The 22,220-nt window shown below is 42.5% G+C and overlaps 1 protein-coding gene across 1 annotated transcript; it reads left to right on the top strand.

The window, feature by feature from the left end:
* Nucleotides 1-7,886: 7,886 nt before the first annotated feature.
* Nucleotides 7,887-19,109, top strand: LOC110175002 (uncharacterized). The gene is made up of 7 exons (XM_020941114.2): nt 7,887-8,390; nt 9,687-9,845; nt 11,325-11,544; nt 13,267-13,286; nt 15,388-15,858; nt 17,508-17,666; nt 18,846-19,109. The coding sequence occupies exons 1-7, from the start codon at nt 7,887-7,889 to the stop codon at nt 19,107-19,109; spliced, it is 1,797 nt and encodes a 598-aa protein (XP_020796773.2).
* Nucleotides 19,110-22,220: the final 3,111 nt, after the last annotated feature.

The raw sequence follows: 22,220 nt of genomic DNA, 5'->3' as shown, positions 1-22,220 counted from the left end.
GACCGGCGCTCTGGGCCCATCTGAGCTGCAGGCTGCGGAACACAGAGCACTAACTTACCCAAACACACGTAAAGCCGAGAAAGACGGTTTTACTTTTCGTTCCTTCCACATTATTTGATGGTAATACTGTACATTTATATCACCATAGCGGCACTGGTGCTCTGGCACAACAGCCTCTCCAACATCACTTATACATCTAGAATTAAGAGCTACGAGTCTAAAGTGGGTTTATCTTAAAAAACTGTACTGCCACAATTCAGTATTTTAATGCCATTTAAATGTGTAAAGAAAGACAAAGTTACAGTTTTATTTATATTTATGTAATTGGTTATTTTTAACCTAATTCCACTAAATATCTTTTGTAATAGTGGTAGATCTTGTCTTGGCTCTTGGTGAGGGTGGACGTGTTTTCTTTCCTTTCGGTCCCTGTCTTATCTTATCTTCTGATTTGCCTCTCTGTCTCGTTTACTCTAGTGTCTTATACTTTTGAGAGACTCTCTACGCTCTGCTCTCCGAACCTAAATTAACTATGGATTTGATAAGTTGGTCTCTAAACGCAACTGACACCATTTTCTGAACAAGAAGCTCAGGATCGGGTGAACCTGGGTGCCCACCCCCAGAACTTACGCGGCGAGCTACACAGTGGTCGGCTGGGAGAAGTGGTGCGTCCTTGTGTCTGGTGGCTCTTTCCTTGGCGGACATAGAAGATATTTACCTATTTGGAACCATGATAACAGGTATTTTGCTGATTGAATTAGGCAGGGCTCTGATTTTTCAAAAAGTTCAAATGACGGAGGCGGCTGTTCAAGGCCCCACTTGGCTGCCCGGACTGAATGAAATGGAAAGTAAAGCTATGAATTCTCAAACTGTGACTACGAACCATTTTATGAAAGGTTCGGTTGCCTCGCACCACATTTTGGAAAACATCACCGAAAGGCTAGCGGCCATCGACCGCAGATTGGATGGGACTTTGGCCTTGGAGCTCAATATTGAGAATATCTCAGAGACTGAAAGCTTTACAGAGGAGGGTGACCAGACCTTGAGACCAAGAGTCAGAGCTTTTGTGGAAATGGGCACAGCTGCTCGATCCAAACAACCCAATTCTTATTTGCTTGGCCTCCCCCAGACAGCACTGGTCTTGGCCAAGACCGGCTGGTATCAACTCGCCCGGGAGAGACTGGAGCAGGGAGGGGCTTTCCTCCTCCCCACACTTCCTTCACGCCTTTGCAGCTTCGCCCCCTCAGCATAACAGGTGGTTCTGTTGTATCCAGCACCACGAGGCTGCAGGATCCGGATGGCTGCTGCCTACGTTGGGTCAGCTCCACTCCCCTACTCTCCCCGGCTGCAAGTTTAGTCCTTATGTCTGTACTGTGTTTTGATTTTATTCTGATGTAACGGAGGTGTTTTTGTTTTTTTTTGTGGTTGTGCTTGTTCCATACTATGTCCCAGTTAAGGCACACAGTCTGGTGGCTGTTCTCTTTTTTTCTCCTCTCCCTATCTTCACGTTATGCTGCATTGTTTTCTTCACCTGCTCCCTGTCTCCCTTTCCGGTCCATGTCTAGTACTTCCATGTCATGTATTATATATTTGTAAATGTGCGGATGGAGTGACAGGTCCAATTTCAATTCCTTTGTCTGTCATGTATATGTGAAGACACAATGTGACAAATAAAGGCATTCATTCATTCATAAATGCAAGTACTGTAAACGTTTCCAGCTAACATTACAGCCCAATACTCACTATAATGTTGCAGGGACATGCACAAATTGAAAGAAAAAGAGCGGAAAGAAATGCTTTGGATACGCATGGACAGTGAAGAGGTTCTCATCATAAACAGTATAAAGAAGTGGACTAAGATCGTGATCCTGACGGTTACAGGGCCAAATCTGGAGGCAGGTTCTATATTATGAATAAGACTTTTTTAATGGACAAAAGAGCGAAATAAAAACACCAGGGTCATGTAGAGCGGGTTAATACGAACATTTTAAGACCAAAATGATGAGGCTCATAAGTGGATAAGTATAATAAGTATAATGTGTAAGTGGATAGTATAAAACTGCATAACACACCGGTTTCTCATTGTTGCGTAGAGTTTGCATGTTTTTTTACGTCCTGTTACATCATTCAAGTTTATTGTTTGAGAAAGTTTAAGTTTGTCTGATGTGTTTGTTCTTCAGTCTGTTCCCTAAAGACTTCTTGTTGTTATTACTTCATCTAAAATGCACAGAGTTTCACCTCATCAAATATTAAAGCTCCATAAACCCCAGACACAGACACAATCTCCAGGTACAAACCCTCCAGACGCAGCCCCAGAGCAGCGCCACCCTGAGCTCTGGGACAAACCAACTTCACTTTTCAAAAACTAAACTTTAAACTTTGAGCTCTGGGACAAACCAACTTCACTTTTCAAAAACTAAACTTTAAACTTTGAGCTCTGGGACAAACCAACTTCACTTTTCAAAAACTAAATGTGAAACTTTGAGCTCTGGGACAAACCGACTTTACTTTTCAAAAACTAAACTTTAAACTTTGAGCTCTGGGACAAACCGACTTCACTTTTCAAAAACTAAACTTTAAACTTTGAGCTCTGGGACAAACCGACTTCATATGGAGTAAGAAAGCTGTCAAAAATATTTGTGCGCGTCAAATAGAAATCCAAGCGTATTTGGGAAATCCGTGCATATTTGGCTGTAGTTGCGCATAAAATATATATAAAAATATTTGTAAACTCTTAAATGACTCCAGTCGTACATAAAATATATTGTGTGTATTTTATCCATCAGAATACGAATTGAAAAATTACGACGTCATGAATTACAATCACGAAATGAAAATTTACGATTACGCTTTCATCAGTACGAATACGAATTCACAGACGGGAACTTTACTGTCAAAAATACGTCATCACTTCACAGACATTATCCATCGAGCAGAAGAAACATCGATCAAGATCAAGACTGTGCAGCTCAAGTTTGTAGCAGAGTAAAAAACAGAGTAATAGCACAAGAAGCTACAACAGCGGCCAACAAGTGGGTTAATTAAAATCTATTGTAAAAATGTCTTGAATTCGGGAACCGAACGCTGCTGTATAATATTGTGTAGAAACACACCTCTCTTGAACGGGAAATTGCACCTATATGTTAGAAAACATAGTGGAGCCAGTTGGCAACATCCAGACGTAACGTTATCCCAGGGCTAATTAACAAATATCAGGTTCTCTGTATGTTTAGATTAAAACATTCACGACTACAGCCACAGCGAGCATCAGTCAGTCTGAACCTTCAGCTGCATTTCAGACAATGGGTTTTTTCATGAGTTATAATGGTTATACATGAGTTATAATGGGTTATACATGAGTTATAATGGGTTATAATGAGCAAATCCATCCACGTCACGGTGACGTTAAACTTACCGGTAAATACTGTAAACATACCAAGGTGTTGCCTGTAAACACGAACATTAATTGATGCTGGAAGCTGCATTAAACTGTAATGTGTAACATTTCATTAGCTGTGACGTCGTAACCAGGACAGTTTGGTGTTTGGTAAACTGGGACATTTCAGCGTCCCGAGGAACTTTTGGTGGCATTTCATGCGAAGAAATGCAGCTGAAGTGAAGACTGACTGATGCTCGCTGTGGCTGTAGTCGTGAATGTTTTAATCTAAACATACAGAGAACCTGATATTTGCTAATTAGCCCTGGGATAACGTTACGTCTGATGTTGCCAACTGGCTCCACTATGTTTTCTAACATATAGGTGCAATTTCCTGTTCAAAGGAGGTGTTTCTACACAATATTATACAGCAGCGTTCGGTTCCTGAATTCAAGACATTTTTACAATAGATTTTAATTAACCCACTTGTTGGTCGCTGTTGTAGCTTCTTGTGCTTTTACTCTGTTTTTACCCTCTGCTACAAACTTGAGCTGCACAGTCTTGATCTTGATCGATGTTTCTTCTGCTCGATGAATAATGTCTGTGAAGTGATGACGTATTTTTGACAGTAAAGTTCCGTCTGTGAATTCGTATTCGTACTGATGAAAGCGTAATCGTAAATTTTCATTTCGTGATTGTAATTCATGACGTCGTAATTTTTCAATTCGTATTCTGATGGATAAAATACACACAATATATTTTATGTACGACTGGAGTCATTTAAGAGTTTACAAATATTTATTTTATGCGGAACTACAGCCAAATATGCACGGATTTACCAAATACGCACGGATTTCTATTTTACACGCACAAATATTTTTGACAGCTTTCTTACTCCATAACTTCACTTTTCAAAAACTAAATGTGAAACTTTGAGCTCTGGGACAAACCAAATTCACTTTTCAAAAACTAAACTAAATTCTCTTTTCAAAAACAAAACTTTAAACTTTGGGTGCAACACTTGGTTATTTTCTGAGTCATTACAACAAACTAAACAAAGTCAAAGTTAAACGGGTAACTTTTATGGATACATTTAGAGCATTGCAGGTTTAAGATTAGGACTGATAACTGGTATGTTCCCCCGTTATTATAAATTATTCACATTTCATCGCTCACCTGCACAAGTCAGATCAACAAGTATTTTTCAGAGAGAGGTTCTCTCTGAAAGACTCTCAACAGCGCCGTGGGGTCAAGCTGATGATTTTATTTGTAACAGTTCCCCTAAACGTGGCCCATTTTTAACAATGTGAGGAAGTCCAATTGTTCCATAAACTGAGAGAGCCAAGTGTGGGCTTGTGAACTCCTCAAGTCCATTCTCTGAGTCTGCTCCCACAAGTCTGTACCCGGAAGTAGACTCGAGAAACGGCCCACGAGTCTGAGCAAAGACCAGGTGAGGGGAGGGGGGAGGGTCCTTACGAAGGGAGGGGGCAACATGTTTCACATCGATTGAGACGACTTAACGTACAAAATCACAACAGAACGTTACTGGAGCCCACCTGGAACTTGGACGGTTCTTTTGTCCAGACCAAAAGAACCATCACCCTGGCAGGAGTTCAGAACCTGAGTTTGCTTTAAGTACCAAATGACGTATGTGTGAAAGCCCCTTAAAAGTGGGCAACTAGACATGAAAATTACTTTAGTCAACTTTTAGAACATTTTAGCCTTGATTTTAGTATTGTGGGGTGGATTCTTAATTTTTTAACACAGAGAACACAAAGAGTAAGAGTGAATGGTGTCCTTTCTGACCAGATGGTGTCATCAACCGGATCACCGCAGGGATGTGTTCTCTCATCCCTGCTGTTCACACTGTACATCAATAAGTGTCAGAGCAGTTATGAGAATAGAACAATAATAAAATATGCGGATGATTCTGTCATTGTGAGCTTGCTTCACAAAAATGAAAACCAACATGGGCCAATTGTTGAGGACTTTGTAAAATGGTGTGAAGAGTCAAATCTGCACCTAAATGTGTCCAAAACGAAGGAGATGATTATAGATTTTCGAAAGCGAGCGCCTCAGTGTGACGTCACAGAGATAAAAGGTCAGTCAGTTGAGTGTGTGGATTCATATAAATATCTTGAAACACTCATTGATTCAAAATTGAGTTTTGATGATAATTGTTCTGGTGTGTGTAAAAGAGGCACCAGCGCCTTCACTGTCTGAGAAAGTTTTCCTTTTACCGTGTAGACAGAACCATGAGGACACTGTTTTAGAAAACATTTATGGAATCAGTTTTAATGTTTCCATTGGTCTCGTGGTTTGGGAGCATTTCTGCTAAAAACAAGAACTCCCTGAATCAGTCGGTTAAATGGGCGAGTAGGTGATTGTTCATCCTCAGAGCCGCTGGAGTCTCTGGACTCGAGACACTTACAGAAGACGTCCCAGAGTATTATAAAAGACGTGAAACATCCACTAAACTCAGAGTTTCAGCTGCTTCCCTCTGGTCAGAGTCTTTTAGTCCCAAGATCTAGAACGAATCGTTTTAGAAGGAGCTTCGTTCCGGCTGCTGTCGTACTTATGAATCAATTTTAATCTATTTATCTAAGATTGTGTGTTTTTAACATATTTAATATTTATTGTGATTTTAGCCAAGTGTGATGGATGAATGTAACTAATTGTTTAAGCAACAAACCATTCTGCACTGGAGCTCTGTAACACTTTATTTTGTAATTGTGTTTTTATATGGGTTTTGTGGATGAATAAAATGTGAAATGTGGAACCTGCCTCTCAAATCTGCAAAACAAATTTACCTACGGGTACGAATAAAACGACCGAACCTAACCTAACCTAACTAGAAATGTGCTATATTAAGAAATTGGAACAAATGATCTGTTCATCTAAAAACAATAATAAAATAAATATACCTTAACTAATAATACCTTAACTCTTAGGTCTCCAACAGGGGGGTCATGAAATCTTAGGTTGTTTAGACTTTTTTATATACTGTATTTTCCAGGCTATTAGTCACTCTGAATTATAAGGTGCACTGTCATTGAATGGTCTATTTTTGAACTTTTTTCACAAATAAACCGCAAAGGACTTTAAAGGAAACACAACGGTTGGATGGGTGAGTGGGACTTTGTTTGTTTGTCGCGTTCACGGTGACTCTGGACTTTGTTCAGTTAGTTCTGGAAAGTTTAATCTGGAGATGAAGCTCAAGATTTCAGGATAAGCCTGGACTTGTTCAGCAACTTCGATGAAACACCCGCCTAGTATTGAATGTACAATAACAGAGCAGCTGTTTATACACAACACAAGGCCCAGTTCAATATAAAAACGCCAATTGCAAGGCACATATACAGTAGGGCTCTCCATCAATTTGGGGTCTTTGGCCTGAAAAATGCTGAAAACCCCTGCCTTAAAGGGACAGTCTGGAATTTTGGACATAGGACCTCATTTCCTCGTGAGCCAGAGTGTTGGAGACGTGTGGAGACACTCTTTTAAATATTTCATCCAGTCCTTGTATTTGCAGAGGTCACTGGTGCTAGACTCCTGCCACTAAAAACAGTCAAACCCAACTCCACAAAACACCCGAAGCAAAACAATTATTACACCAGACTGTCGATGTTAATGTCTGTATTGACAGAATAATGTTTGAAATAAAACTAACCTTGCATCGCATGAATGGTCGCATGTTGAGGGACTATTTTCTCATATATCAGTCCACCACTGCCGAGCTTTCTGTCAGGAAGAACAACTCACTGCTGCTGCTCAGACAGAAATCCTTCAAATGCAAGGTTGCTTTTACTTCTAAAATGATTCTATCGACAGACATTTACATGGACAGTCTGGTGTAATAACAGATTTGCTTCGGGTGTTTTGTGGAGTTGGGTAAGACCTCTGCAAATACAAGGACTGGATGGAATATTTTTAAAAAGTGTCTCCACACGTCTCTAGGAAATGAGGCCCTATGTCCAAAATGCCCCTGTAACTTGTAAATAACTTTAGAAAAAAAACAAACATTGTATTATGTGACATCACTGCATTCACGTGACCAAACTCCTTTAAAAGCCTCTCCTCAGGCTCAGGTCGGGTACTTCGGGGCGGGTTCTTTAAGCGGAGGGCCCGAGGTCTCGCTTTGCTCAGGTTTGATTTTGAGCTCTGTCACGTTTTTGAATCTGTTGATTGCAGTGCAGACGACATTTTCACGTTGAATGTGTTAAAGTAGCAGCTCTTATTTTAGGATCTCCCTCATTTATTTATTTTTAAAGCCTAATGTGTTCAGTGTATTGATGATTATTAATTTAAGGACTAAAAAGACGGACACAATTAGCAAATGAGATGGGAATATCGTTTTAAAGATTTGATTATGAAAATGCAAACGAAAAACAATCAGGACTAAAATGGGACTAAACCAGGTATGAAAGAGTGTCCTAAAGCTTTGAACACTTAGATATGACGTACTTTGTTACACTTTGGCACAATTAATCTCTGCATTTTGGCGTGTTTATCCATGACATCGTTAAACTCGTCCGCTACAGTGCAGTACATGTCCGTGTTGGAACGCGCCCTCTCCGCTTCCGTGGTCTGCCTGCTCTGCCTCGTGTTCCTCTGGGTGAACCTGATGATGCTCTACACTCTCCGTTCCCGCGCCGTGTTCCGTGAGGCGTCCCGTCACGTGCTGCTGTTCCACCTGCTCTTCGCCGACACCCTGCAGATGGTCCTGACGCAGGTTCTGTTCGTCCTGGCCAACGTGCGGGTGCTCCTGTTCTTCCCCCTGTGCGCCCTGCTGGTGCTGATGACTCACGCCTCGCACGACTTCTCGCCGCTCATGCTGGTGCTGATGTCGCTGGAGCGTTTCGTGGCCGTGTGTCTGCCGCTGCGACACGCCGCCATAGCCACGCCCCGGAACAGCGTCGGTGCCTGTCTCGCCACCTGGGCCTTCACCTTCATCATGATCCTGGTGCGGCTGGGCTACATGCTGCCGCCGTCCGCCGTGTCTGCTCTGAACTCACAGGTGCGTGCTTCTTCAGGTGCGTTTCGTGTTTTCGTGTGGACGGACTGAAAACTAAATATTATCCAAGTCATTAAAATGAAATTTACCAAGCGAGCGCACCTCACCACATGTTGTGCTGCACTGTTCTAATGTTTTTATTTGATGTGAGGGACGAGGTACAATCCTTATTCCAACATACCTCCACTCTGACACTTTTTTATGTTGCCATTCTGACACCTACTCATAGTTTGGAGCATCACCTTTTTTGCCTTGTATACACCGCTAAACCAGGACTAAACCAGGACTAAATCAGGTCTAAAGTCAGGACTAAACCAGGTCTAAAGTCAGGACTAAACCAGGACTAAACCAGGTCTAAAATCAGGACTAAACCAGGACTAAAATCAGGACTAAACCAGGATTTAAATGGGACTACACAAGGACAAAAACCAGGACAAAACTAGGACGAAACCAGGACTAAAATCAGGACTTAACCAGGTCTAAACCGGGTCTAAACCAAGACTAAAACAATGTCTAAACCAGGACGAAACCAGGACTAAACCAGGTCTAAACCAGAACTAAACCAGGTCTAAACCAATGTCTAAACCAGGACAAAACCAGGACTAAACCAGGTCTAAACCAGAACTAAACCAGGTCTAAACCAATGTTTAAACCAGGACAAAACCAGGTCTAAACCAGAACTAAACCAGGTCTAAACCAGAACTAAACCAGGTCTAAACCAGGTCTAAACCAGGCCTAAACCAGGACTAAAACCAGGTCTAAACCAGGACTAAAACCAAGTCTAAACCAAGAGTAAACCAGGTCTAAACCAAGGACTAAAACCAGGACTAAAACCAGGTCTAAAACCAGGTCTAAACCAAACCTCAACGGGAACTAAACCAGAAACCATCACAAAAGTTTATTTTGGTCGAATACGTTTCTCGGTTCATCCAAGCTGCATCTTCAGTTCTGGTCAGACTCTGGTGGACACTGCCTTATATCTGCCTGCAGGGGGAGCTAACTACACTGAAACTACTCTGGAACTAACACATCTACTTGTTTAAAGGCAATTCCGCAACTGCAGCCTAGAAACCATCAAGTTAAGTTTTAAACTGTCAGCAAAATGTGTCACTTTTGGATAAATATCACCTGCATTGTGTTGATATTCTTATTTTTTAGAACTCAGTGCTACTTCCCGTAAAAAAAAACACAGCGGCAGTCAATCTCAAACTGCCACTGACTGATGTAAAACTGTGATGTACTGCCTCACCATTGCCCAGTCCTTGTGCGTCGGTGTCATGTGACCCTCTCTCGCCGCAGATGACGCGGACGTGTAGCAGTCTGGTTCTCTACCCAACCGCTCAGTCCAGACTGTTTGATGAGGCGCTGCTCTACTCCCTCTTCCTCGCGGCGTTCCTCTCCATCGCTGGGTCCTACGCCGCTGTGATAAGGGCGGCGTGCTCCCTCTCCACTGACCAGGTGACCATTTAAGTTCAGTTTTCAAACGTTCAGTTCTCAAAGAGGTCAATGACATAACCTGGCGGACAGCAGGGATGCACTTTATTTTTTTTCTTGTGCCAGCGGAGGTCGGCCTTAAATATCCTGCGTGGCAAAGGCTCAGTCAAATCTTCTCCTTTTTAATTATTTTAGCGTTTTCTTAAACTGTTTTGAATCGTTTTTTATTGTTCGTTAGAGCTAAAATTATACCGGAGGCAGACCTTTTCCCCCCGTGTATTGAAACTTAAGGTAGGAGAGGTAGTTTTTAATTCTAGTTTGTCCTTTCATTGTAGGATTTTGATCTCCTACTGTTTTGTTTCTGTCTTGATCCATTTACTGTTTTGTTTTGTTTGGTATTGTGTGTTAAACTTTGTATTTTAGCTCTACTGCAACTTTTTAGTAAAAGTGTGTTTTATCGTTGCCGTCCCTGGGCTTTTATTTTTTAGTTTGAGTTTGTTTAAGTTCCCGGGTCGTACTTGGAAGGGGTTTCGCCCGTACCTTTTTGTTTGCACTTTGGTTTTTAAGTTATTTAGTTGTGATTGCATGGTGGCGCTTTCTGTTTTTTTCTGGGTGGGGCTGCCCCCTCTCAAGTTGTCCTTGTTTGGTTAAGTTGTAACATTTATTTCTGTTTTTCAGATTTGGTTCTTCTACCCAGGGGCTGCAAGGTTTTATCCTTATTTTAGTACATTTTATGAATTTTGACCATTTTATCATTGTAACCCTCCGCCTGGCTCCTTTTATATGATAAATTATTTTACTTTTCTACTTGCATCCCTTTTAGTCTTTTAATACATTTTAATTACCGTATTTTCTGGGCTATTAGTCGCTCTGGATTATAAGGTGCATTGTCATTAAATGGTCTATTTTTGAACTTTTTCACAAATAAACCACACCGGACTTTAAATGAAACCCAGCAGTGTGATGGGTGAGTGGTTTTGTTTGTTTGTGGCGTTCACGGTGACTCTGGGCTTTGTTCAGTTGTGGCGTGTAGGGAGGGTGCTGTCTGGGACCAACGGATTGTCGGCGTGTTCACAGTGACTCAGTTGTTCAGTTGTGTCTAGAAGTGGCACATTGCACTCGCTTTTTCGGTTCGTTCCTCCGTTCCATTCCTCGTTGGCGTGGAGTGATGAGTGTGTCTGTGGGTGTGTTTCGCTGTGCGGTCGCTGTCTGCACTGTGTGTGTTTGTGTGTTCTGCGGGTGGTGCGGCTTTGTAGTTTACTGAAGTCGTTGATTCGTGTATGGGGCGCTCTGGATTGTGGCGCGCAGTCGGCATCTAATAGCCCGGAAAATACAGTATACATTTAAGTCACGTCTCTGCTCTTTCTATTTCACATACTAACCGTGGCCTTGGTCATTTTATTTATCTATTTATTGAAATAAAAAAAGGCCCCTAAGGTCACAATAAACAAAGATATTCTGAAGTTAAGACATACTTGCTCTGTTCGGTCTGGTTTCTTGCAGGCGTCTGCGCGCAAAGCTCGCACCACTCTCCTGCTGCACCTGTTCCAGCTCAGCCTGATGGTCGCGTCCACTTTCCACGACTCCCTGATGATGGCGCTGTACCGCACTCTGCCGTGGCTCGTCTTTGTAAACATGCAGACAGTGCTCTACATTTTTCTCATCATTCTGCCCAAGTGTCTGAGCGTCCTCGTGTACGGACTCAGAGACCCGGCGATCCGTGGCACGCTGATACTGCACCTCTGCTGCCACATAGGACTCAAATAACAATAAACACTACACAAATACTACAAATACTACAAATACTACCAGGGCACGAGACTAACCCGTCGTCCCAGGGATGGTAAAAATCGAGGGAGGGCAATCAGAGCTTTTCTCCAGGACGATCACTGGACAGACGCAGCCCCTCGTCATTATTTACAGAGCGTTAAGAGTCCCACAGTGCAAATATTACTATAACTTTAAGATGTGTTAATGAAAATCGCCCACTTTTGCCTGGACGCAGGCTGCTGTTGTGTGCCGTGCCCGTTCTTTGGTCTACGGTGCTCTACATCAGTGACCCAAGAGAACCCGATCTGAGGCTTGATTACATGTTTGAGTTTTCAGCAAAAGGAGCTTATGAGGTGTTTCTCTGCAAACTTCTTCTTCAGCTTTTAGTGAATTTCCAAATATGGAACTCAGCAAGACCCAATTATAGTTCTGCGCTGACTCAACGCACACTGCCGCCATCGCCTTGTCACCATCATTTTTGATTTAGGGATCTGCGTCGAGGTCTGTGCATCGTGAAGTAATTCACCGCCACAAAGCTGAAAGGTTAGAATTTAAAGACAAATCTTCAAACCAACCTTCAGACACATTAACAGAGCAGAGTCACCCTGAGGGACGAATCAACTTCACCCTCCACTTTTTTATGGACAGAGCCTTGTTATAGAGTTCTGGTAATGGTAAGCGTCTTTTTTTTATAAGGTTATGGGTAAAGTTTAGTAGCTAAGCTGGCACCACCTAGTGCCTCCGCTCAATTTCATTTCTCTCCAGCGACTAGGTCAGGAATCGGAATACACTAGACGGTTTGCAAGAACCCCAGAAGTGTGAGTTTGGGCAACAGCCAATCAGCGAAGAGCCATACATTCTGTGTTGTCAACGATTCCCGATATCGAGGATTTAGAGCCAGAATAAAGAGAATGTTTGGTTTGTTATTGTCCTTCTTCCTACGGGATTTGGGAAAAGCTTAATATACCAGTTTGCTCCGTTAGCAGCGCATTACATATGTCATGACCAAATAGCAGTGATTGGTTAAATAAAAAAAGTACCTGCCTATCGTCAAGTGAACGAATCGTAATGCTGCGAGGTCAGACGGTTTCTACAAAGAGAAAACGACTAATGAATCAGGCTAGAAGTTTAGAGCATTGCAGGTTTAAGACTCTGACCAAAAAGTGGACACTTCCCCGTCGTGGCCAGACCGGCTCATCAAAGCCTGATCCCGTCAGATCTCAGAAGCTCAGCAGGACCGGACCTGGTCAGGACTTGGATGGAGACACTGGGAAAATCAGGAGCCACAGCGGGGGGCCAGTCACAAAAACTGTCATTGTGTCCTTAGGCAAGACACTTCACCCACATTGCCTAGTATGAAAGTGGTGTGTGCATCAGTGATGTTGGTGGTGGTCGGAGGGGCCGATGGCGCAGATTGGCAGCTGCGCTTCCATCAGTCTGCCCCAGGGCAACTGTGGCTACTATAATAGTTTACAATCACTGGGTCTGGAGTGAATGAATAATGCTCTGTAAAGTGTCTTTGTGACATATGTCTGTGAATAAACATTATATAAATAAAAACGTACTCAACTGTACTCACATTTCATCTCTCATAATTGCTGTGTCCAAAGTTTTTCTTTTCCTCACATATAAAAACATGTTAGAAGCTGAAGACCACAAACCATTGTGTCCTCAGTGGACCAGTGGATCATTCAGGTGGGTACTTTTAGCAGAGCTTTGACACAACCATCACATCTGATGTTATTAAGATTATGATGGTAAAATTACTTAAATCTGTATAAATGTGCTGTAAAAATGTTCACTTGTGATCATCTGGATCAATACGGCAGGTGGTTTGGACCCTGGGCCATAGATTGTCAAAATGTTAAAGCGGTGGTGTCCAATCAACAATATGCAGATGGTCCACTGGAGTTGTGCTATATTCATATTCATATTCATTCAAAAAAGAAAAAAAAGAAAAAAAAAACACAAAAAGCTGATAATAACATTACAATTTTCACAAGTAAAAGCTACGTATAAAACCGTAACTGGTAAATAACTTCAGTGTTGTAGTGACTTCACCGTTGTATTCAGATCACATGATCACATGAGCGTTCACATGACCGGACTCGTTTAAAGGTGTCTCCTTGGGCTTAGGTCGGGTACTCCGGGGTGGGTTCTCTTAGCTGAGGGCTCAGGGTCTCGTTTATCTGTTGTTGAATCTGTTCATTGTTTCGATGATGTCTTGATTTTGTATAGAGCCTTTCTTTTCAATCTGACTTTACGCTTGGGCAGAATCCAAAATAAGTGCAATATTGTCGTTTTTTAAAATATATTTTGTAATCAATGTATTTTTTGAATCAGTTTAAATAAGACTCGTGGTTTTGGTCCCAGACTAACTTTGGTCTTTCCTAGTTTAAAAAAAAAGTTTGTTACGTTTGTGAGAAAACTACAGAGAGTTAAATAAGACTTAACAAGGACTTTGCGAGAAATATTAATAAGGAGTATATCAGGACTGAACCAGAATTTGATCAGGACTAAATGGAGATAACAGATTATTATTGAGACTGTATGAAAGGTTCCCGCTCTTTTTTACTGACATTTCAAAACTTTTCCATGACTTTTTCATTACCTAAAGTGAATTTTCCATCACCTACATGTGTAGAATTCTCTTTCCACTCACCTTATGGTTTGGGATTATAATTTTTTTACATTCTAAATCCTGTCAGTGCATTTATTGTTGTCTCTTTTAAACAAAAACTAATGAGAACCTGACAGAATGCTGTAGTTGTGTGAAAGAGATACTAAAACTCAATGACTTTTCCAAAATTTTCATTGAATTTACAAAGTTTCTTGACTTTTCCAGAATTTCCATGATTATAGAAAACCATATTTAAAGATTTGAATAGGAAAATGTAAGAGTATAAAGCGGGTTTTTGTAAAGTTCTTTCACATTTGTCCGATACTTAAACCTCTACTAAAGTCACGTTTCTGTTGGGATCATTTTGATTAGCAATAAAGTTGAGAAAATAATGTTACTTGCACTTGGATTTAAAATGTTGCAATGCTTTCTTTTTTTTTTTCTTCCCCAAATAATACAAGGACTAAAATGGGACTAAACCAGGACTTAACTGAATCTGAACCGAGTCTAAACTAGTGCTGTCACAAAACAAACATTTCAAACTAAATTTTTAAAAACATGCCTTTACAGACAATTTAAGGAAACTGTAAACATTAAATACTAGTTTGTTTGATTTTACCCATTGGTTTTCTTAAAGTTCTGATATAGATTACGACAATAGTACTTAAAATTATTCGGAAAAGGTCTGTGTGACTTTTCTCAGTCTTGTATCTTGTTGTATCTTGTGACAGTTCTTGTCTAAACCAGGGCAAGGTCGCACTGAAATTAATGTAAAATCTGAATATTTGGAATTTGGGGTTTAGTAATTGCAGTAAGGGCTTTGAGACTTTCTACACAACTGTTAAAACATTAAATATGTGATGTTAATGCTGCGATAAAACTGTGCTCGACGTTGTTGCTTCACAAATTAATCCATATTTGGGAAGCGAGAGGTTCTTGGTTAAGGAAAAAAGAAGGAATTGAACGCCAAACCTTGAGGTACCCTTTCTTCTCTCTGTCCAGTTAAGTTACGTTACTGTATATTTGAGGTGTAAACTTAAAAACAATCAAGTTAGTTGAATGTGCAGAGAGGTTCTTGCTCATGGACAGGAGCGCGATGTAAAGAGTTAAGTGGGAAGAAGAAGAAGAACTGGACCTTCGTTTGTGATGATGCAGAACGCTTCTTCTTCGGCACAGTCCAGGTCGGTGTTGGAACGCGCCCTCGCCGGTTTCGTGGTCTGCCTGCTCTGCCTCGTGTTCCTCTGGGTGAACCTGATGATGCTCTACACTCTCCGTTCCCGCGCCGTGTTCCGTGAGGCGTCCCGTCACGTGCTGCTGTTCCACCTGCTCTTCGCCGACACCCTGCAGATGATCCTGATGCAGGTTCTGTTCGTCCTGGCCTACGTGCAGCTGCTCCTGTCCCTCCCCCTGTGCGCCCTGCTGGTGCTGATGACTCACGCCTCGCATGACTTCTCGCCGCTCATGCTGGTGCTGATGTCGCTGGAGCGTTTCGTGGCCGTGTGTCTGCCGCTGCGACACGCCGCCATAGCCACGCCCCGGAACAGCGTCGGTGCCTGTCTCGCCGCCTGGGCCTTCACCTTCATCATGATCCTGGTGCGGCTGGGCTACATGCTGCCGCCGTCCGTCCTGTCCGCCCTAAGACCACAGGTGCGTGCTTTTTGTTTCATGTGGATAAGCCTAATGATTACCGTATTTTTCGAACTATAAGTCGCTCCGGAGTATAAGTTGCACCAGCCAAAAAATGCGTAATGAAGAAGAAAAAAACATATATAAGTCGCACTTTTTGGGGGAAATTTATTTTATAAAATTAGAGAGCAGGAGCAGACATTTCCTGCTGAAAGTCAAGTTGTAGTAAAAACAATAGAAGAGAGAACAACAGACTGTTAATGTCACATATGAACAGTTTGCAGATAAACTGTAACATAAACAACAGAACAAGTTTTACAAACTCTCCATCTCCCTCCAAATCACTAAATCCATTCAATTCTTCATCCTTGGTGTCACTTCTGAGCAACTTTGCGACCTCAGCAGGTAAATTATAGATCCATGAGGTAAACAGAGCACCGCTTCCTCTTCTGTGTCGCTGTCGTCAGACTCAGCATCAGTTCCAGTTAGAATTATTCAGGTCTTTCTGAATCCCGACAGGATGGTTTCTATGTCACTGAAGTCCAGACTTTGTCCATCCAGTGACTTCAGGAAAGTTTCATGGTGCATCCTCCCAGTGTCACAAGTTTCTCTCTCACTCCAAACTTTCTTTCTGCTGCTCGATTATCGTTTTCGGCTGCAGATTTCATGACTTGCAGCAGGACAGAGGCTCTTTCTGCAGGAGACATGTGCAGTAGAGTGAAGTGACAGTGGTACAGGAGGAACAGGAGCAGCAGATACTCACACACAAGACTAGAGCCTCTCACCGCTTCATTGTGAAAATTTTAGTATATAAGTCGCAGGACCATCCAAACCATGAAAAAAGTGTGACTTCTAGTCCAAAAAATACGGTAATGCGGATTTGATAGTGAAATGGTCTTTCATAGAACTCATCTGACATGTTGAACTACAGAACAGATCAGAGTTCTGCATCAGGTACCTGACGGGTATGGATAAATAGCTGCTGAAACAGGTGGGTTTTAAAGTTCTGAAATTTTATGAGTGGGTAGTAATTACACACGGGCAGGTCAGGACTAAACCAGGACTACACCAGGTCTAAACCAGGTCTAAACCAGGACTGATCTTCCCGAGGAGCAGGGTGTCTGCAAAGCGCAATCGGGCGACAGCTGCGTTTACCTCCATGGGGCGCGGACCTCTGCGGGCCGCTCCTTTTGCCCGTGGTCACCCGACAGTCTACACAGACGCACCTCCAGGCCCGTCCCAACAGTGAGTCCTGGTTCAGTTCTGGTCTAGTCCTGGTTTGGTCTTGTTTTAGTTCTAATTCAGTCCTGGTTTAGTGCTGATGATGTATTTTTGACAGTCGAGTCGTGTCTGTGTATGCGTATTAATACTGAAGAAAGAGTAACCATTTTATTTCATTTTGTGATTGTAATCCTTGAAGCCCTAACTTTTCAATTCGTATTCTGGATGCTTCATTTAGAATGTTTTTAATTTGTACGTGGTTTATCAGGTAACGGGTGGAATTTCAACGAGTCCGGGCGGGTGCAGGTTTAACTTTAATATAATCACAGGTTAACGGGCGGGTGCAGGTCTCCAAAAATAGACCCATGCAGGACTCTGAGACAGTTTAGGATCTTGTGACGTCTCGTGAGCCTTGTGCGTCAGTGTCATGTGACCCTCTCTCGCCGCAGATGTTGCAGACATGTAGCAGTCTGGTGCTCTACCCGACCGCTCAGTCCAGACTCTTTGACGAGGCGCTGCTCTACTCCCTCTTCCTCGCGGCGTTCCTCTCCATCGCTGGATCCTACGGTGCTGTGATGAGGGCGGCGCGCTCCCTCTCCACTGACCAGGTGACCAACCTCAAACCCCTATGTGTCAGATGCCCTCCCATCAACCTATTTGTTTCAAGGTATTTAATAATAACGATATATTTTATAGTGTTGTAGTACTCGAGACATCTCAGGACAGGCCTCGAGACCGATTTTTTGCCGTCTTGACCTTGGATCTCGTCTCAGACTCAACTGCATATGGACTCAGTCCTGTTTCAATCTTGAAGGTACCTGGACTCGGTCTTGTCTCAATCTTGAGGGTGCTTAGACTCGGTCTCCTCTCGGTCTTGAAGGCGATTGGACTCGATCTTGTCTTTGTCTTTAAGGTGCTTGGACTCGGTCTTGTCTCAGCCTTGAAGGCGACTGGATTCAGTCTCGTCTCGGTCTTGAAAGTGCTTGGACTCCGTCTTGTCTCGGTCTTGAAGGCGATTGGACTCGGTCTCGTCTTTGTCTTGAAGGCAACTGGACTCAGTCTCATCTCAATCTTGAAGGTGCTTAGCCTTGGTCTTGTCTCAATCTTGAAGGTGCTTGGAACTCAGTCTCATCTCAATCTTGAAGGTGCTTAGCCTTGGTCTTGTCTCAATCTTGAAGGTGCTTGGACTCAGTCTTGTCTCGGTCTTGAAGGCATTTGAACTCAGTCTCGTCTCGGTCTTGAAGGCCTTTGGAATCTGACTTATCTTTGTCTTGAAGGTGCCTGGACTCAGTCTCGTCTCGGTCTTGAAAGTGCTTGGACTCGGTCTTGTCTCGGTCTTGAAGGTGATTGGACTCAGTCTCGTCTCAATCCTGAAGGTGCTTGGACTCGGTCTCATCTCGGTCTTGAAGGCGCTTGGACTCGGTCTTGTCTCGGTCTTGAAGGTGATTGGATTCAGTCTCATTTTTGTCTTGAAGGCACTTGGATTCTGTCTCGTCTCGGTCTTGAAAGCACTTGGACTCAGTCTTGTCTCAATCTTGAACCTCAGAGATCTTGGTCTTGTCTCTGGACCCTGTGGTCTCGGACAGGTCTTGGTCTCGATTAATGCGGTCTTGACTTCAACACTAATATTTTATTTGAGTCACCTTTGAAGACAGTCAGTTTAAGATTTTTTTCTTAAGGCCAGATAATCCCTGCTCAAAGAGGAATGTCCATTGTTAAGTAAGTAATAATTCATTTCTCTTTTATTAAAAACACTAATAAAAAGTGTGTGGTCTGGTTTCTTGCAGGCGTCTGCGCGCAAAGCTCGCACCACTCTCCTGCTGCACCTGTTCCAGCTCAGCCTGATGGTCGCGTCCACAGTCCACGACTCCCTGATGATGGCGCTGTACCGCACTCTGCCGCGCCTCGTGTTCGCGCGGATTCAGTCTGTGCTCTACATTTTTCTCATCATTCTGCCCAAGTGTCTGAGCGTCCTCGTGTACGGACTCAGAGACCAGGCGATCCGTGGCACGCTGATACTGCACCTCTGCTGCCACATAGGACTCAAATAACAATAAACACTACACAAATACTACAAATACTACTACTACTGCAACAAAACACAGATAACACTCTAGAAGTGGATTGAGTAGCCTGATCTATACTGTTTAGTTATATCCACATCAAAAACATAAAGAACCAAGAAATACGGCTGGGGCTCATTAAGAAGTTGCCGATACTATACAAACCTCGATCCAGTGCACGTTTGATTCTACACAACTCAAATCGATTTGATACGGTTCAGTAAAGAAAAAAAAGCCGGGCCCCTTGCTGATCAAACTCATTTTCAAAAAAAAAAAAACATTACTGGTGCATTTATCTTCCATTTATTGAAAAATAATGACCAATAAAGTGCATTTTGTTTAGTGCGTGTTATTAACTAGAAGTCATCAACCAGTTGCATCGGTCATTGCATATTTATCTGTAAAACAAGCTCAACATGCAAACTTTGTATGAACATCCATCCATTTTCTTCTGCTTATCTGGGGCCGGGTTGTAGGGGGAGCGGCCTAAGCAGGGACTCCCAGACTCCCTAACCCCAGACACTTCCTCCAGCTCCTCCAGGGGGACCCCAAGGTGTTCCCAGGCCAGCCCAGAGACATAGTCCCTCCAGCGTGTCCTGGGTCTGATCTGGGGCCTCCTTTCAGTGGGACATGCCCAGAACAATCCTGCCTCCACCAGTAGGAAGACAGCGCCCAAAACCTGTATAAATCAGCCGGCCAGACACGTCACAGCAACATCACGTGACTCTGAGGAAGAGCGCAGGGAGCAGTCGAAACTGTCAGGTATGAAAACAAACTCTTGGTCTGAAAAAAGAATCCAACATATGCCCAGAGCACCTACTGAGGAAGGCGTCCAGGAGGCATCCAGAACAGATGCCCGAGCCTCAGCTGCTCCTCTCGACGTGGAGGAGCAGCGGCTCTACTCCGAGCTCCTCACTCTATCTCTAAGGGAGCGCCCAGCCACCCTGCGGAAGAAACTCATTTTGGCCGCTTGTATTTACGATCTCGTCCTTTTGGTCACTACCCAGAGCTCATGACCAGAGGTGAGGGGAGGAATGAAGACTGACTGTAAACCGACAGCTTTTCTTTTCGGCTCAGCTCCTTCTTCACCACAACGATCCGATACAGCGACGGCATGAGGAAGACCAGGAGGTTAATATGAACACACCTATTTTAATCATCAAAACAGTGAATATATCAAATGTAAATGGAAGTTTCCTTCCTCTAAAGAAGCAAGAAAATTGCAGCACAGAATAATTTGGTAAAATATACACAAAAAATACTCGATATACAGAAGCCCATGAGACCGATATTATAAATTAAACAATACAATATGTGCATATTTAGAGCGTTATTAAGCACTTTTAAATTTAAATTCTTTTGATTATGACCAAACAAAACACTTGTCAAGGCATATTTACGATTTTGTTAACGTCCACAAAATAGTGCAATAAACATCGTACCGTGAGATGGATATTGTGGAAATATTGTACAGAGAGACTGGACATCATTACGAGCTCATGTTTAGGTAAATAAAGGGGTGTCGTCCTTTTATGGTGAAATAGATCAGCTCTGTGTAAAATGGTTGGCTACATATTAATGATTTCATGTGTTGATTAAAAAAAAAAATTAAAATCTCTAATAACTTTGTCTAATTTAAACCAAAACCAAACTTACCCTTCGCCGTTTGAAGCGCATGCCTGAGAGGAAGTGAAGCTTTCCAAAATAACACCCCCGGGAACATGTGTAAAGAGCAGGTGTTCTGTCCTTTTATGGTGAAAAAGGACTGTAAAAGGAGGGGGGGTCTACATGGTTTGCAGCTTTAATACCATTAAAATATTTGAAACAACAGCATTGCATTTGAATTTGGGATCAATGGTAAATACAGGGGTCTCACTCCTTTTCACTGACAAAATTTCAAAAATTTCCAACACTTTTTCATGACCTAGATGTGTAGAATTGATCATATTTTTAGGTCTAAATATGAAATGTTAACTCTTTCCACTCACTTTATGGTTTGGGATTATAGTTTTTTAACATTCAAAATCCTGTCAGAGCATTTACTGTCATCTCTTTTAAACAAAATGGCAGACATTCAGAAATAATCAGAATAGTCCAATGAGAAATCTGGAGTTGCGTGAACCATCAACAAAGACTTTTCCATTTCATGACCGTTAAAAAAGATTTTTCTGTAAAATATTTGATTTGTTAATTTTCGTTTCTCTGCATTTGACCTTAGTGTTATTTTTGGGGTTTATATGCAGTGAGTTTTCTGATCTGGGCCCTTTGGGATCAAAGTCGGCTGGATACGACCCCCGGACCAAACTGAGTCTGACACCCCTGATGTAAATGATCACATTTTTATACAGCATTTTTCCACCTTCAAGCCTCAAAGCACTTTAAAACAACAAACCTCTCACTCATTCACACACACATTTATAGGCGAGTTTCATTGTTGACAAAAGCGCGCGTTGCATGCTGGGAATTATTTTGGTCGGCGGCAGTAAACATTAATTCAACATGACGGACGGAGCGAGAAAGCACGTAAAGGGTATTGATCCTGGTTATTTATCCACTCTAACAGCAGAGGACCCAAGACCATTTGACCAGAAATTGGTCATAAGCATCGACGGAGCCAAATCACCCTTTTCAACCCCGACAGAGCCTGGACCAAACCAAATTTCTGGTCAGAATCACCAACTACCTGGACAAATATTCACTTGGGCGACATCCACAATGACTTGGTGGAAACTCCTGGGCCATTCACAGCAGAAAAGATGAAAACCTCCAAGAGTCTTGATGTGTTGTTGAACTTGTTGGAGTCCACGGTTTGTTAGGATCTTCTACGTTTGCTCTGCAGATGTTTGAAAGTCGTTTAATTCACCGTTAGCAGTTCTTTTCACTCAGAATACGAAAAAGACATTTTCCTTCTTCCGTGCTTCTATTTGTGCATCTGAAAATGCAGCAGGAATTGACCATTATCAGGGATAAATACACGAGGTTACGCACTGTGTTTGACCACTATCCTGTTTCTTGGCTCCGACCAAAATATTTCCCAGCATGCAACGCGGGCTTTTAATAACAATGACGTCAGCTGAAACTCGCCTATACACCAGTGCA

The sequence above is a fragment of the Boleophthalmus pectinirostris genome, unplaced genomic scaffold (genome assembly GCF_026225935.1).
Source record: "Boleophthalmus pectinirostris isolate CB_2022bp ecotype Guang Dong unplaced genomic scaffold, ASM2622593v1 HiC_scaffold_12, whole genome shotgun sequence".
NCBI lineage: Eukaryota > Metazoa > Chordata > Actinopteri > Gobiiformes > Gobiidae > Boleophthalmus > Boleophthalmus pectinirostris.
Note: the sequence above shows the minus strand (reverse complement) of the source record. Positions and strands in the feature narration are given on the sequence as shown.

What these genes read in the sequence shown, in the direction of transcription:
- LOC110175002 (XM_020941114.2), top strand. Translation starts at nt 7,887, where the DNA reads ATGACATCGTTAAACTCGTCCGCTACAGTGCAGTACATGTCCGTGTTG. An exon ending in CAGAGACCCGGCGATCCGTG is followed by an intron (nt 11,545 to 13,266) that starts GCACGCTGATAC and finishes TTGTGTCCTCAG; the next exon opens with TGGACCAGTGGATCATTCAG. An exon ending in TGTCCGCCCTAAGACCACAG is followed by an intron (nt 15,859 to 17,507) that starts GTGCGTGCTTTT and finishes CTCTCGCCGCAG; the next exon opens with ATGTTGCAGACATGTAGCAG.